The sequence below is a fragment of the Tachyglossus aculeatus genome, chromosome 5 (genome assembly GCF_015852505.1).
Source record: "Tachyglossus aculeatus isolate mTacAcu1 chromosome 5, mTacAcu1.pri, whole genome shotgun sequence".
Lineage (NCBI taxonomy): Eukaryota > Metazoa > Chordata > Mammalia > Monotremata > Tachyglossidae > Tachyglossus > Tachyglossus aculeatus.
The window spans coordinates 71,325,281-71,339,517 of NC_052070.1; the positions used below are offsets into that span (position 1 = coordinate 71,325,281).

The 14,237-nt window shown below is 51.9% G+C and overlaps 1 protein-coding gene and 1 non-coding gene across 3 annotated transcripts in view; both read right to left on the reverse strand.

Annotated features, from left to right (window-relative positions):
- The window catches only part of AP3B2 (adaptor related protein complex 3 subunit beta 2), a 54,465-nt gene that overhangs the window by 33,507 nt on the left and 6,721 nt on the right, over positions 1-14,237 (reverse strand). The window contains exons 1-4 of one of the 2 annotated variants that reach the window (XM_038747192.1): positions 7,069-7,722; positions 1,068-1,143; positions 819-893; positions 564-659 (exon numbers count right to left, since the gene is read on the reverse strand). In XM_038747192.1, coding sequence (XP_038603120.1) covers positions 564-659; positions 819-893; positions 1,068-1,143; positions 7,069-7,319 — 498 coding nt within the window. In that variant the 5' untranslated portion in view covers positions 7,320-7,722. Of the gene's footprint in view, positions 1-563; positions 660-818; positions 894-1,067; positions 1,144-7,068; positions 7,723-14,237 lie in introns of those variants that run through there. The other variant, XM_038747193.1, reaches the window with a different exon arrangement.
- Positions 5,591-5,728, reverse strand: LOC119929061. Its single transcript, XR_005451205.1, has one exon. It is a non-coding gene; the product is annotated as a small nucleolar RNA SNORA7 (small nucleolar RNA).

The window sequence follows — 14,237 nt, forward strand, 5'->3', positions numbered from 1 at the left end:
CTAGGCCATGCTGCTGACTTGTCCAGTGTCGCCCAGCAAGCAGTGGGTTGAGCCGGTATTAGAAGCCAGGCTTTCCTTCTCCCAGGGCTGTGCTCCTTCTACTAGGCCACACTGCCTCTTGAGGCTCTTTGCCATTCTGTCTGCTCCCCAATGGGCCTGGCCTCCCCTGCTCTTTCCTATGTCCAGCTGGAACTACATGACGTCCGTTTTGGGCCTCTCCCTGTTTTTCTCTGATGTCTTTCTTTCTCTCCTTTCTTTTTTTTCTTTCTCTCCTTTCTTTTCTTTCTTTCTCTCTCCCCCAACTCTCCTCCCCCACGCGGAGAGCCCTGGCACCTGCTGAGGTTCCTAGATCAGTTTTGTGAGCTCATTCAGCATGTCCTAGAGGAACTGGAGCTGTGAGCTGAGAGGTCTGGGGGACCTGGGAGCAAGAGAGGAGTCCCACCCAGTCTTTCCTGGGATCACTCTCTCCCCAACCCTCTAATTCTCCCAGGTCAGAGGGACCCATTCTTTGGTTCCTTCCCACCCCCCACCCTGCAGGGAGCCTTCCGGCTGTGCCCTCTGACCTTCAGGCCACGCTGGAAGGTGGAGATGGACAGCAGAGCCAAGTCCTGTTGCTCCTCTGCGTAGCGCACCAGGTAAACATACACCAGCTTCTTGACCTGCCAGGACACAACCTCTCCACTTGAGCTGAGGGCAGGTGAGTGCTTTGGCCAGATGACCAGTGACCCCCCAAATCATGCTAGCTCTTCTCCCAGCCCCCCAACATGTCCAACCTGCTCTCTGGCCCTCCCATGGACCAGGTGAGGGGAGCTGCTCACCTCAATGTTTTTGCAGGCCACATTCTTGACCACGGCGGGAAAGAGATCTGAGGCGTTCTTGCCTCGGGCAATCATCTGGACAAAGTGCGGAGGGCAGAGGATCAATGCCCTCCACCAGAAAAGTTACAGAGGGGCCTGGAGGGGCTGCTTCAGACTAGCCCGCCCAAGAGTCCCTCCTTCACTTTCTCACTCCCTTTCTCCCTCCCTCCATCTGACCCTCCTTCCCAGCCCTGGTCCAGGGCCCCTTACCGCCACGATTCGCTTCATGGCCTCCAGCTTCAGGGAATCCTTATTGCTATCCAACATTTCCTTCAGGTCATCATGTCTGTGGGGCATAGGGAGAGGCTACGCTTAGTTGTGGGGCCCTAAGAGGCCAGGAGACTTCTGGGGGCTTGAGCCATGGTGCCTGGCCACTGAGATTTCTTTGGGGTAGTTTGACCTGGAGTCTAGATGGGTGTTCTGTGATCATTCCTATACATACATACACGCTCACATGCATACCAACATACTCCCCCTCCCTCCACATACACACATATACTTAAATACACACACTTAAGTACCTAAGTGATGCCGATAGAGGTTCAGACCAATGGTTCTTTTAGGTTAAGACTCTTTCCCAGATAGTGAAGGGGTACAGTGCTTGGCATACAGTATGCGCTCAATAAATGCGATTGAATGAATGACTGAATCGTATTTTGGTTGCCCTCCTGGACCTCCTGCCTCATGATTAGGGAGGTATCTTCAACAGCCATAAATTGCCCCTTAAATATCTCTTCTTGGCTCTATTATCTATTTAAACTCAGATCAAGCCTTCTATCACCTTTAACTTTTCCTTTTGACACCCCTGCCTTCCTCCTTTAACAACCTTTCATCAGCAAATCATCCCAGACCCTTCTTGAGAGCTGTTGGCATTTTCTGCCTGCATCAACTTCCTGTGGTAACAAATTCCTTCTGATTATCACCTGCTGTGTGAAAATGATTTTCCTTTTGTTGGTTTCGAAGCTGCCGCTTTGAAACCATCAAATTTCTAATTTCCTCTTCGTGATGCTGAAAGGTTTGATGTACAGATACTCTGTTGGCTCCCTGTCCACCACCCTCCAGTCACATTGCAGTTCAGCCTACATATTTCCAGTCCAAAGAGTCATCTTTTTTTCAGTCATGTTGATTCTCACACCCACATTCTTATACTACTGTACCCAACACAATCCCTCACACATTCAAACTCCTCTTTCCACCCCCAAAATAGTCTCACCCGCTCCCCCCGCCACACACACACACACATGCACAAAGTCCTGACACAAGTAGGAGTCCCCTGCCCCTAAATCCAAAACGTTGTTCCTTGGGGAAGCAGTAAGGGAACAGTGGGCAAATGGGTTTGGGATGGCTCTCTCTCCCCTGGCCTGCCTCTCAGAGAACAATGAGTCAGGGCCTCAGCGGGGCAGGGGCTGGTGCCAGGCAGGGAAATGATCCCTTAAGGCCTCGTGAAATATTCATCTCCATCGAGGAATCTTCTTACTGCAGCCTGAAAAGGAGTCCAGCCTGGAACCTGTTGCCATGACAACTTCCAATGCTAAGTTTCCTGCATCAGCTCCTGAGTCACCTGCCCTTCTCCAGAAGCCTCAGCCTAGCCAGGGCTTTTTTTATGGTGTCTATTAAGCACTTACTATGTGCCAGGCACTGTTCTAAGCTCAGGGTAGAGACAAAGTAATCAGGTTGGACACAGTCCATATCCCACATGGGGTTCACAGTCTTAATCCCCATTTTACAGAGGAGGTAACTGAGGCACAGAGAAGTTAAACGACTTGTCCACGGTCACTCAGCAGACAGGCGGTGGAGCTGGGATTAGAACCAAGGCCTTCTGACGCCCAGGCCCAAGCTCTATCCACTAGGGAAAGCATTCTTAGGGGTGGAGACCACCATGACCTGGGCCTCAGAGCCTGGCCTTTTCCTTCAAGAGGCTCCTCTCCTCCAAGTCATCTTCTCCGATGAATTTCCAGCATGCTGAATCATATCAACCAGGTAGCTGCCCTTAGATACCACATTCATCAGCATTTCTGTATATGTATATGGTCAGTTGTTTATTTGGCTATTTTCTACCTTTACATACTTGGGGATACAACCTGCTGTATCCTTGTTCTTCCTCCTATTGCCACTAGCTGTAAATAAGCTGTCTCCTCCATTAGACTCAGTCTCTAGGGACCAGAGGCAGGCGCATTCTCCCCAGCACTTAGTACAGCACTCTGCACCCAGAAGGCACTTAATAAATACCACTGAAGTAATTTGGGGACCTCCCCTAATAATAATAATAATTAAGGTATTTATTAAGTGCGTACTATATGCCATACATTGTACTAAGCATTGGGGTAGATGCATGATAATCGGGACCCACATGGGGCTCACAGTCTAAGTAGGAGGGAGAACAGGCATTGAGTCCCCAATCTGCAGATTCATTCATTCAATTGTATTTATTGAGCACTTACTGTGTGCAGAGCACTGTACTAAGCACTTGGGAAGTAAAAGTCGGCAACATGTAGAGACGGTCCCTACCCAACAATGGGCTCACAGTCTAGAAGGGGGCGACAGGCAACAAAACAAAACATGTAATAATAATAATAATAATGTTGGTATTTGTTAAGCGTTTACTATGTGCAAAGCACTGTTCTAAGCACTGGGGGGAACACAAGGAGATGAGGTTGTCCCATGTTGGGCTCACAGTCTTAATCCCCATTTTACAGATGAGGGAGCTGAGGCACAGAGAAGTGAAGTGACTTGCCCAAGGTCACACAGCAGACATGTGGGGGAGGCGGGATTCGAACCCATGACCTCTGGCTCCCAAGCCCGCGCTCTTTCCACTGAGCCACGCTGCTTCCTGTAGACATGCAGATGAGGGAACTGAGGCACAGACAAGTTAAGGACTCGCCCAGGGTCACAAAGCAGGTAAGTGGCGGAGCCAGGATTAGAACTCAGGTTCTCTGACTCCAGGCCCATGCTCTTACCATTAGGCAAAACTGCTTCCCCTACTCTCCCAGTCCCTAATTCTGCTACAAGATAGAGCTCCTTCTCATTGCTCACCAGACAGGGGTGTGGGGCAAGGTGGGCTCAGACTTCTAAACTGGTGATTGGGACCCACCCCAGAACTCAACCCTAAGAGGAGCAGAGGTGAGATGGGTGGGCTTGACTGAGTCAGTGTTTAGGACTTGGGGGTCATCCTAGACTAGTCACCACTCTGCATTCACTTTTGGGGCCCTCAGAATCCAGGGGCTCTGGTGGAGACCTCCTAAAGGGTCAGTGAAGTGGACACAGTGAAAGCAACAATCCTGTACCTCACTCTCAAATTTCCTGTTTCCATCAATCTAGTTCAAACTGTCCCCTCATCTTGGAACTCCTCCCTCCCCCAATTAGATAGACCACAACTCTCCCCACATTCAAAGTCCCCCTTAAATCCCATCTCTTCCAACAAGCCTTCCCTGATTAATTCCCAGACCCTAAATCGGACAAACCCAACAGCCACCTCTAGCCCTTATGAACTTATTTATTTATACCCATCCTCAGCACAAGTATTTTTAGGTCTGTCTACCCCTTGGGAATGTAAGCTCCCTATGGGCAGGGAACATACCGCTTCTTTGTTTTGTATTTCCCAGTTGCTTAGCGCAGTGCATTACAGCAAATGGGTGCTCAATAAACACCACTACTAACCACTACAACTACATAATTTAACCAAGCTCATACAGCAGGCCAGTAGCAAAGCCAGGACCAAATACAATTCTCTTGACCCTCAGTCCCAGTTCTTTCTGATAAGCAGCGTGGCTCAGTGGAAAGAGCATGGGCTTGGGAGTCTGAGGTCATGGGTTCAAATCCCAGCTCTGCCAATTGTCAGCTGTGTGACTTTGGGGAAGTCATTTAACTTCTCTGTGCTTCAGTTACCTCATCTGTAAAATGGGGATTAAGACTTTGAGCCCTACGTGGGACAACCTGATCACCTTGTATCCTCCCCAGCGCTTAGAACAGTGCTTTGCACATAGTAAGCGCTTATCAAATGCCATCATTTTTTTTTCCACTAGGCCATACTGCCTCCCTTTCTACAGGATCACCTTCTGTGCACACAGGCCTCAAGCACTTAGACCAGTGCACTGCAAACAGTAAGTGTTCGATAAATACTATTGAGTGATTGATTGAGGACAGTCCTCTCTCATGACCAAACCCTACTCCTTTGGGAAAGAGGAAAAGCCCCAGCCCCTTGCCTCTGTCACACCATCCCTAGCCCCTGTGGGGCACATCTGGGAGAGGAGGATTCAGGTAAAAAGGAAACTGGGTCAGCCCCAGGGTCAGAAAACCTGGAACTAGAGTCATGGAGCCAGGACTCCCAGGAAAGGGGTCCTTGTGTTGCTCCTGAGACTGACTCCCTGGGACCCTCAGAGGAGGGTCAAAGCAGCATGGTGTAGTCGATAGAACATGGGCCTGGGATTCACAAGGTTCTGATTCCGGCTTTGCTACAGGTCTGCTGTATGACCTAGGGGAAGTCACTTCATTTCTCTATGCCTCAATTCTTGTCTTGTCTTATGCCATTGAGTCGTCTCTGACCCGTAGCGACTCCATGGACACGTCTCTCCCGGAACGCCCCACCTCAATCTATAATCGTGCTGGTAGGTGTATCTATAGAGTTTTCTTGGTAAAAATACAGAAGTGGTTTGCCATTGCCTCCTTCCACGCAGTAAACTTGAGCCTCCACCCTCGACTCTTTCCCATGCCACTGTTGCCCAAGCACAGTTGAGTTTTGTAGCAGATTGCCTTCCACTCGCTAGCCACTGCCCATGCTAGGAATGGAATGGATAGGCCTCTACTTGACTCCCCCTCCCACAGTCGAAACTGGTAGAGTATTGGGAACTCTCCAGGTGCGATCCTGAGAGAGGATGCCTCAATTACCTCATTTGTAAACTGGGGATTGAGACTGTGAGCCTCACGTGGGACAGGGACTGCGTCCAACCTGATTTTCTTGTATCCACCCCAGCACTTAGTATGGTGCTTGGCACATAGTAAGCACTTAACAAATACCATATTATTATTACTCCAGTAGAGCCTTTGGGAGGAGGGGAGCAGGGGTGAGAAGGTGTCATTCCAGAGGCTGGAAGCAAGGCTATATTTTAAGGTTATTGTTAAGGCTAGGTTTGGAGTTAAAGCCAAGGTTGAGGGTGGGTGGGGGAAAACAGATTTCTGGTCAGAGCAGGGTCCTGGTCCAACCCAACACTCTCCAAGTCTCACTGGTCTTTTGGAGAAATGCTTTCAAGAATCTGGGCAGGCCCCTCCCTTGGTCTCTCCACCATCCTCACCCCCTCAGGCCTAGCCTCACAGGCCCAGAGACTCAATCTAGCTGCTTCTTCTGATTGGTGCTGCCCACAAGAGCCACAGATGAGCTTTTTCTCACTTCTGGAGTTACTGCTTGTCAGGAAATTGGAGGAAATTTCCTTGTTTGAGCTACCACAGCCCCCAGAGACACCAGTCCAGTGAGATAGAACAACGCCATACCAGAGGACGTGGTTGGACCTAGGGGCGGCAGATCTGAAAGCAATGGGAGGGGACCGGCCTGAACTATCATCGCGGCCACCCCCCTCCGATAATGGTTCACCCCTCTATTCTCCCGTCCTCCCTCCCTTTGTGCTCACACCTCTGAGTCAGATTCTGCTCTGGGATGTGACATACCTCATCCCTGGAGCCCACGAGATTCAGGGTGTTGGAAAGACAGAGTGGGTCCCAAATCAACAACTCGGATTCCCACACCTGATACCAGCCCTCTCCACATGGTTCCCTTTGCGCCTCTCGTCCCCCCCAATCCTTCCATCCCCCCCCCCCCGGCATTCTGGCAGCTCCTCCCCTCCTCTGTCTCCTCGAAACTGGTGAACTGCTGGTAGCTGGCAATGGCTGTTGGCACATTGCTGGGGTGGTGAGGCGGGGGGAGTCTTTAGAGTGTATGTGTGTGGGTTGGGGGTGGGTCCTACCAAACTACTTAGGGGAGGGCTAGAGCAGGAGCAGACCCTCCATCTCAGGGTCCCTCTCTATCACCCTTTACCCCATTCCCTTCAGCTAATTGGTTTATCCAATGGACAGAGCCCAGCCTCAGTCTTGCCCATCACCTTAGACAGTGAAAGGAGGGATGAGGGGTGCGTGTGTCTGTGTGAATGAGAAGCCCCTGCCCCTTCCACTGGCCCCTCCTGCCCCCCGTCCCACGCACCCGGGGTCCCAGGGGTGTCCCTACCGTAGTGGCTGGTTCTGGCTCCCGTTGGCACCGTGGTTCGAGGTGACCTGCTGCTCGGGGGACTTTAGAAGCCGCAGCTCGTCGGCCTGCAGGGCCTGGTACCAGGCCTGGGGGGCCCCTTCAGGCGTTAGCACGGGACTTTTGGCCTCCTCTAATGTCCCCGCCGCCTCCTGCTGCTGCTGTTGCTGCTGCTGCCTCACTATGTTCACGGCATTCACCGGCAGCTGCAATAGCTTCTGCATTGGCTTCATCTGGCTCCTGGCGAGCGCAGCCCCCCGGCCCGAGTCCACTGCTCCCTCAGGACCTCAAACCTGGGGATCCAACCCGGGCAGGAGAAGCGGTGCGGTCTGGACGGACGGGCACAGCCTCAGGGCCCACCCCGGCTGGTCTTCTGGGTTTCTCCCCACTCCACCTACTCCGACCTCTCTCCCGTCTTGCTGTCACCGGCCCAGCTGGACCCAGGCCTGAGGCACCTGCTCCTTGGGCTGAGGTGGAGAGAGCTGGAGAACGGGACGAAGGCGGAGGGTCTGGCCGCTCAGAGAGGATGTCACCACCGTCTGCCCCGCTCACATGCCAATTGGATGGGAGCCCGGGGTGAGTAGGCCCCAAAACGGTTGAAACCAAGGCTCCTCTGTGGCCGGACTCCTCCTCCGCCTCCTCCTCCTCCTTGCCGGGGAGCCACAGGTCCCAGCTGGGCCCGCCGCCCCACTCTTGGTAGTCCTGCAGTCTGGCTTTCCTGGAGAGCCGCCCAGCCCCCTCCCCTCAGCCACGTTTGCAGGCCCCCTGCTCTCCCTCTCCCCGTCTCCAATATGTGACTCAGCTCCCATCCACTCGCTGGGGAGCTCTCACTCACTTTGACAGTCTCGCCCGCCCGCTCTCCCTCTCCCCTCCTCCCACAGCTCCACTGAAATCCGATGCTGCTGCTGTGGGCGCTGCCAATGCCTCCCAGCAGCAGTGGTAGCTGGAAGGAGGCACTGCCCCAATCCTTTCTTCTCTGACAGAGACCCTCAGTCTCGGGGGAGGCTGGGGCAGGGCTGCTGGGTTGGGGCGAGATGGGAGGCAGGCAGAAGCGGGGAGAGGGTGGCGGGGGGGTGAATAAGGGAGGAAGGGAAGGACTAGAAGGTGGAGAAGGAGGTGGTGAAGGAAGGAAAGCGGGAAAGAGGAGGAGGGGAAAGAAGTGGCGGAGGAGAGAAAAAAGGAGGAAGAACAGGAAATTAACTGTTGGCTTCCTGCCCTCATCAGGGGTCATCCCCAAAAGCCCCTCCTCCTGCCCCACCTTGCCTCTCACTTATGCACTTCTCTGCCTCTTCCCCAGGTCAGAACCCCCTCCCCAGGCCCCCAAATCACCCATTCCCCAGGCTAAAGGGGTGCCCTGATAGGGAAAGCTGGAGGGCAGGACTTGGCCATGTTCATGCTGAGAAAAAAAAAATGATGGCATTTGTTAAGTGCTTACTATGTGCAAAGCACTGTTCTAAGCGCTGCAGGGATACAACGTGATCAGGTTGACCCACGTGGGGCTCACAATCTTAATCCCCATTTTACAGATGAGGTAACAGGCTCAGAGAAGTTAAGTGACTTGCCCAAGGTCACACAGCAGACGTAGGGGAGCCAGGATTCAAACCCATGATCTCTGACTCCAAAGCCCGTGCTCTTTCCACGTGGATAATGCATGCGCCTGGGAGATAGAAGGACCTGGGTTCTAATCCCAGCCTCTCTGCTTGTCTGCTGTGTGACCTTGGACAAGTCACTTCATTTCTCTGTGCCTTAGTTACCTTATCTGTAAATTGGGGACCGAGTCCAACCTGATTCTCTTCTATCTATCCCGGTGCTTAGTACGGTGCCTGCTACATAGTAATAAAATAAAAAGAAGTGGCAGAGCTGTAACTAGAACCCAAATCCTCCGACTCCCAGGCCCACTCTCCTTGTTGCTTGTCTTCCTTGCTTGCTTTCCTGCCTCTGCACCGACAACCACTTCTTTCAATTGGTAGCATTTAGTGAGCGCTTAGAGTGTGCTGAGCACTGCACCAAGTGCTTGGGAGAGCACAATCCTGGCCCATGATCCCTACCCTCAAAGAGCCCACAACCTAGAAGAGGGAGACAGACACTAAAATAAACCAGAGGTAAAGGGATGCATCACTCTTCCAGTTAAAACCCCCCTGCCCTGGAACTCACATTGATTCTGGCCCCCAGGGGAGTGCAGAATAGTCACAGTGGCCAAGGCAGCTACTGTGGTAGGTCAGAAGGCAGAGACACAGGCTCCTTTTTCTTCTTTTTCTTCCTCCTGGGGCTGGCCTACTCAGGCCCCCTGACCAACTAAAGGTCACCTCATATGACTCCCATGTAAGGCAGGACAATAGGAGCAGCCCAACTCACTTGGGGCATGATGTCCTGAATTTCATAATGGTCACTTCCATTTGAGAACACCTGGTCACATTTGTATCCCTGAGAGTCTGCAGGCTGCCGTCAGTGAAGAGTATATGGGGGGGTGGCATCCCTTCACAGAGTGTGGCTTTTTTCTCATTCATTCAGTGGTACTTATTGAGCTCTTACTGTGTTCAGAGTACCGTTCCAAGCACTTGGGAGAGTACAATATAACAACAGACAGGCACATTCCCTGCCCACAACGAGCTTACAGTGTAGAGGGACTGTAAGAGGGACTCTCCTTTTCTGCGAAGCCAGTTGTGTGGTGTGGGGGCGGGGATATTTGGCCAGGTATTTGTTGACCAAAATGTTTCCAAGCAAGGAAGGGAGTCTTGGCAAGGCAAGAGATGAAGGTCAAGGCGGAGTGGCACTTGGTAAGGGTGGGAGTGGGGCGGAGGGCAACTTGGGGACCGGACGCAAGCCAGCGGCACGGACTGGGAGCTACATGTATCCTCAGAGGCGCGAGAATCCATCCGGGCCCCAGAGACCAGGAAGGAGCTTCCGTCCACGTCTCTTCGTGGGCAACAGGGTTAGGTGCCCCCCACTTTCTCCATACCCAATGCAGCGGGTTCCCACTCCTTGCTCTTACCCCCACCCTCCGACTCAGAGTCAAGGCAGGGGTTGCACTGGTTGGTTCAGGACCTACGGAGAAGCAGCATGACCTTGTCTTGTCTTATGCCATGGCATCATTTCCGACCCATAGCAACACCACGGACACATCTCTCCCAGAACGCCCCGCTCTCCATCGGCAATAGTGGATAAGGATACGGGCCCGGGAGTCAGAAGGATGTGAGTTCTAATCCGGCTCCGCCACTTGTCTGCTGTTCTCCCCTTGGGCAAGTCACTTAACTTCCCTGTGCCTCAGTTATCTCATCTGCAAAATGGCGATTAGGACTGTGAGCCCTATGTGGGTCAGGGACTGTGTCCAATCTGAAGATCTTGTATTTATCCCAGCGCTTAGAACATTGCTTGACACATAGTAAGCACTTAAATACTATTATTATTTCAAACCTTGGTGGGGTAACCGGGGGCAGGATGGGAAAAACCTCAAAGGAATGGGGATCTAGACCCTGGGAGGAGTGCTAGAGGGGAGATTTTACCTCAGTCTGCCCTGTCTAGCCAGAGGTCAGTCATGTCTCCTTCCACCTCTCCCTCCCTTCCCCCCCAACTCTGTCCCTCACCTCTCACTCTTGGTGGTCTCCTTGGCCAGATAGGCCACTCCTTATATTGCGAGGCCAGTGCCCTGCCAGCTTCCCACTCCCTGGTGCCCATATCATTCTCATACTGTGGGTCCTGCCTCTAAACACTAGGCACGGTGCTCCTCTCCCCATAAGTGCTCTGGGCACTTTGCCCCCATTACTGGGGGCAAAGCATCCCTTCCCTTTCCCACTGAGCCCAGAGAAAGGATGCCGTGAGGCGTTGGTGGCAGCTGACCCCAGGTGGACAGACTCGCCAAGCTCTCTTTAGCCAGAGCCTCAATCACCCTCTCCACGGCGAGGCAAGGAGGAAAGGAGGAGGCCACACTGCTCAAGGCCATTGGGCTGAGTGAGCCGGAGGACTTGGGGACAGCCAGATTCTGGCTCCACTTGGAGATCCTGGAGAGATTCAGAGATCCGGGAGGAAAGGGCCAGGAAATGAAGAGCCATCAGGATGCAGCTTGTTCCCAGATCATCAGCCTGCTGCCCCAGGTCAGGTCTGGGTCCTTCCTCCTGAATTCCTTGCGTTGGGTTGGGAGGGCCTTTCTAGACTGTGAGCCCATTGTTGGGTACGGACCGTCTCTATATGTTGCCGATTTGTACTTCCCACATGCTTAATACAGTGCTCTGCACACAATAAGTGCTTAATAAATATGAATGAATGAATGCTGGAAGCTATTTAAGCTCCTTGAAGACAGGGATCACATCTACCAACTGCATTCTCCCAAGGGTTTAGTACAGTGCTGGACATTCATTCATTTAATCATATTTATTGGGTGCCTACTGTGTGCAAAGCACTGTACTGAGCACTTGGGAGAGTGCAACAACAAACAGACACATTTCCTGCCCACAACTGGCTCACCGTCTGCACACAGTCAGCACTCAACGTGGCCTAGATGAAAGAGCCTGGGCCTGGGAGTCAGAGGACCTGGGTTCTAATCCCGGCTCCAACACTTGTCCCTTGGTGAACTAATATGCTCCCGTGGCTTCAACTATCATCTCTACTCTGATGACACCCAAATCTACATCTCTGCCCCTGCTCTCTCTCCCTCCCTTCAGGCTCGGATCTCCTCCTGCCTTCAGGACATCTCCATCTGAATGTCTGCCCGCCATCTAAAACTCAATATGTCCAAGACTGAACTCCTTATCTTCCCTCCCAAACCCTGCCCCCTCCCTGACTTTCCCATCACTGTAGACGGCACTACCATCCTTCCTGTCTCACATGCCCGCAACCTTGGTGTCATCCTCGACTCCGCTTTCTCGTTCACCCCTCACATCCAATCTGTCATCAAAACCTGCTGGTCTCACCTCTGCAACATTGCCAAGATCCGCCCTTTCCTCTCCATCCAAACCGCCACCCTGCTGGTTCAATCTCTCATCCTATCCCGACTGGATTACTGCATCAGCCTCCTCTCTGATCTCCCATCATCCTCTCTCTCCCCACTTCAGTCTATACTTCACGCTGCTGTCCGGATCATCTTTGTGCAGAAACACAAATCTCAAATCTCAAAAATCTCCAGTGGCTACCAGTCAACCTATGCATCAGGCAAAAACTCCTCACTTTCAGCTTCAAGGCCATCACCTCACGCCCTCCTACCTCACCTCCCTTCTTTCCTTCTACAGCCCAGCCCGCACCCTCTGCTCCTCTGCCGCTAACCTCCTCACTGTGCCTCGTTCTCGCCTGTCCTGCCGTCGACCCCCAGCCCATGTCCTCCCCTTGGCCTGGAATGCCCTCCCTCCGCACATCCGCCAAGCTAGCTCTCTTCCTCCCTTCAAAGCCCTACTGAGAGCTCACCTCCTCCAGGAGGCCTTCCAGACTGAGCCCCCTCCTTCTTCTCCCCCTCCCCTTCCCCCCCGCCCTACCTCCTTCCCCTTCCCACAGCACCTGTATATACATTTGTACAGATTTATTACTCTATTTATTTTACTTGTACATATTTACTATTCTATTTATTTTGTTCATGATGTGAATCTAGCTTTACTTCTCTTTATTCTGATGACTTGACACCTGTCCACATGTTTTGTTTTGTTGTCTGTCTCCCCCTTCTAGACTGTGAGCCCATAGTTGGGTAGGGACCGTCTCTTTATGTTGCCAACTTGTACTTCCCAAGGGCTTAGTACAGTGCTCTGCACAAAGTAAGCGCTCAATAAATGTGATTGAATGAATGAACAAATGAACTTGTCTGCTGTGTGATCTTAGGAAAGTTGCTTAATTTCTCTGTACCTCAGTTTCCTCATCCGTCAAATGGAGATTTAATACCTGTTCCCCATCTTACTCAGACTCCAAACCTTGTGTGGGACAGGCGCTGCGCCTGATCTGATTATCTTGTGTCCACCCCAGCACTCAATACAGCGCTTGGGACATAATAAGTGCTTAATACCACAATTATCCATGATTACGATTGATTGATTGGCTGAAGCTCCCTTGGGTTGAACGTGGAGACTGGGCTAGTCCTGGGTCAGCCTTGTTCCCTGAAAAGAATGAAGAAGTTCTGTCCTCTGTCCCGCAAGGTTAAGCAGAAAGGGATTCCTGGGCTCAGGGACAGAAGGTCTATTAGGGCTGGTCTGCACTGAAATAGTCCCAGCCTGAACCTATCCAGTCTTGGGATAATAATATTAATAATAATGATAATAATAATGATAATAATAATAATAATAATGGCATTTGTAAAGTGCTTACTCTGTGCAAAGCCAGAGGCCCAGGATACCCTCACCCTACCTAGTGGTTAGTCTGCTTCCACATCCCAGCTGGGATACTGAGGGATCAGATATTTAGGGCTGAGGGGATGCTGTCACAGCCCGGAATGAGAAGCAGCGCTGCTTAGTGGATAGACTACGGGGCCTGGGAGCCAGAAGGACTTGGGTTCTCCCAGTCTCGATCCCCATTTTACAGATGAGTTAACTGAGTCACAGAGAAGTGAAGTGACTTGCCCAAGGTCACACAGCAGACAAGTGGCGGAGCCAGGATTAGAACCCATGACCTTTTGGCTCCCAGGAGCTGCTGCCTGTGCCCTCGGCCTCTCCCTTTCCCATGCTGAAAATTTAGCAATTCACCGCCTCTGTGCTGGGAGGGAAGAGGGAAAGGGGTCAGCTGTTGCGATACAGACAGGGTGCTGCACTCAAGTGTTTCTTTTCCCCCCAACCCTCTCCTCACTTGCCATCTTCCCCTTTCTAGTTCCCTGTTGCAACAGTAGTAGTAGTAGTAGTAGTAATAGCCCATACTGTGGGCAAAGCACTGTACTAAGTACTGGGAAAGAGTACACGGGTGAAAATTAGATAGGGTTCCTGGGCCTTAAGAGGCTCACAATCTAAGAATAAGGGCGGAAAGGGGCTGGCAATGGACACGTGAGAAAAGTAAACAACAAAGACACAAAACCCATATGAAAGATGTGGATAGGGATAAATACAAAATAAAATAAGAGGGATAATAAGAGGGAGAGGGACCACGCCTAATCCCACCTCTGTATTCTCTCCCAGCGCTTTGTACAGTGCTCCACACACACAGTAAGCCCCTAATAAATAGTATTACTATTACTACTACTACAAACTGTA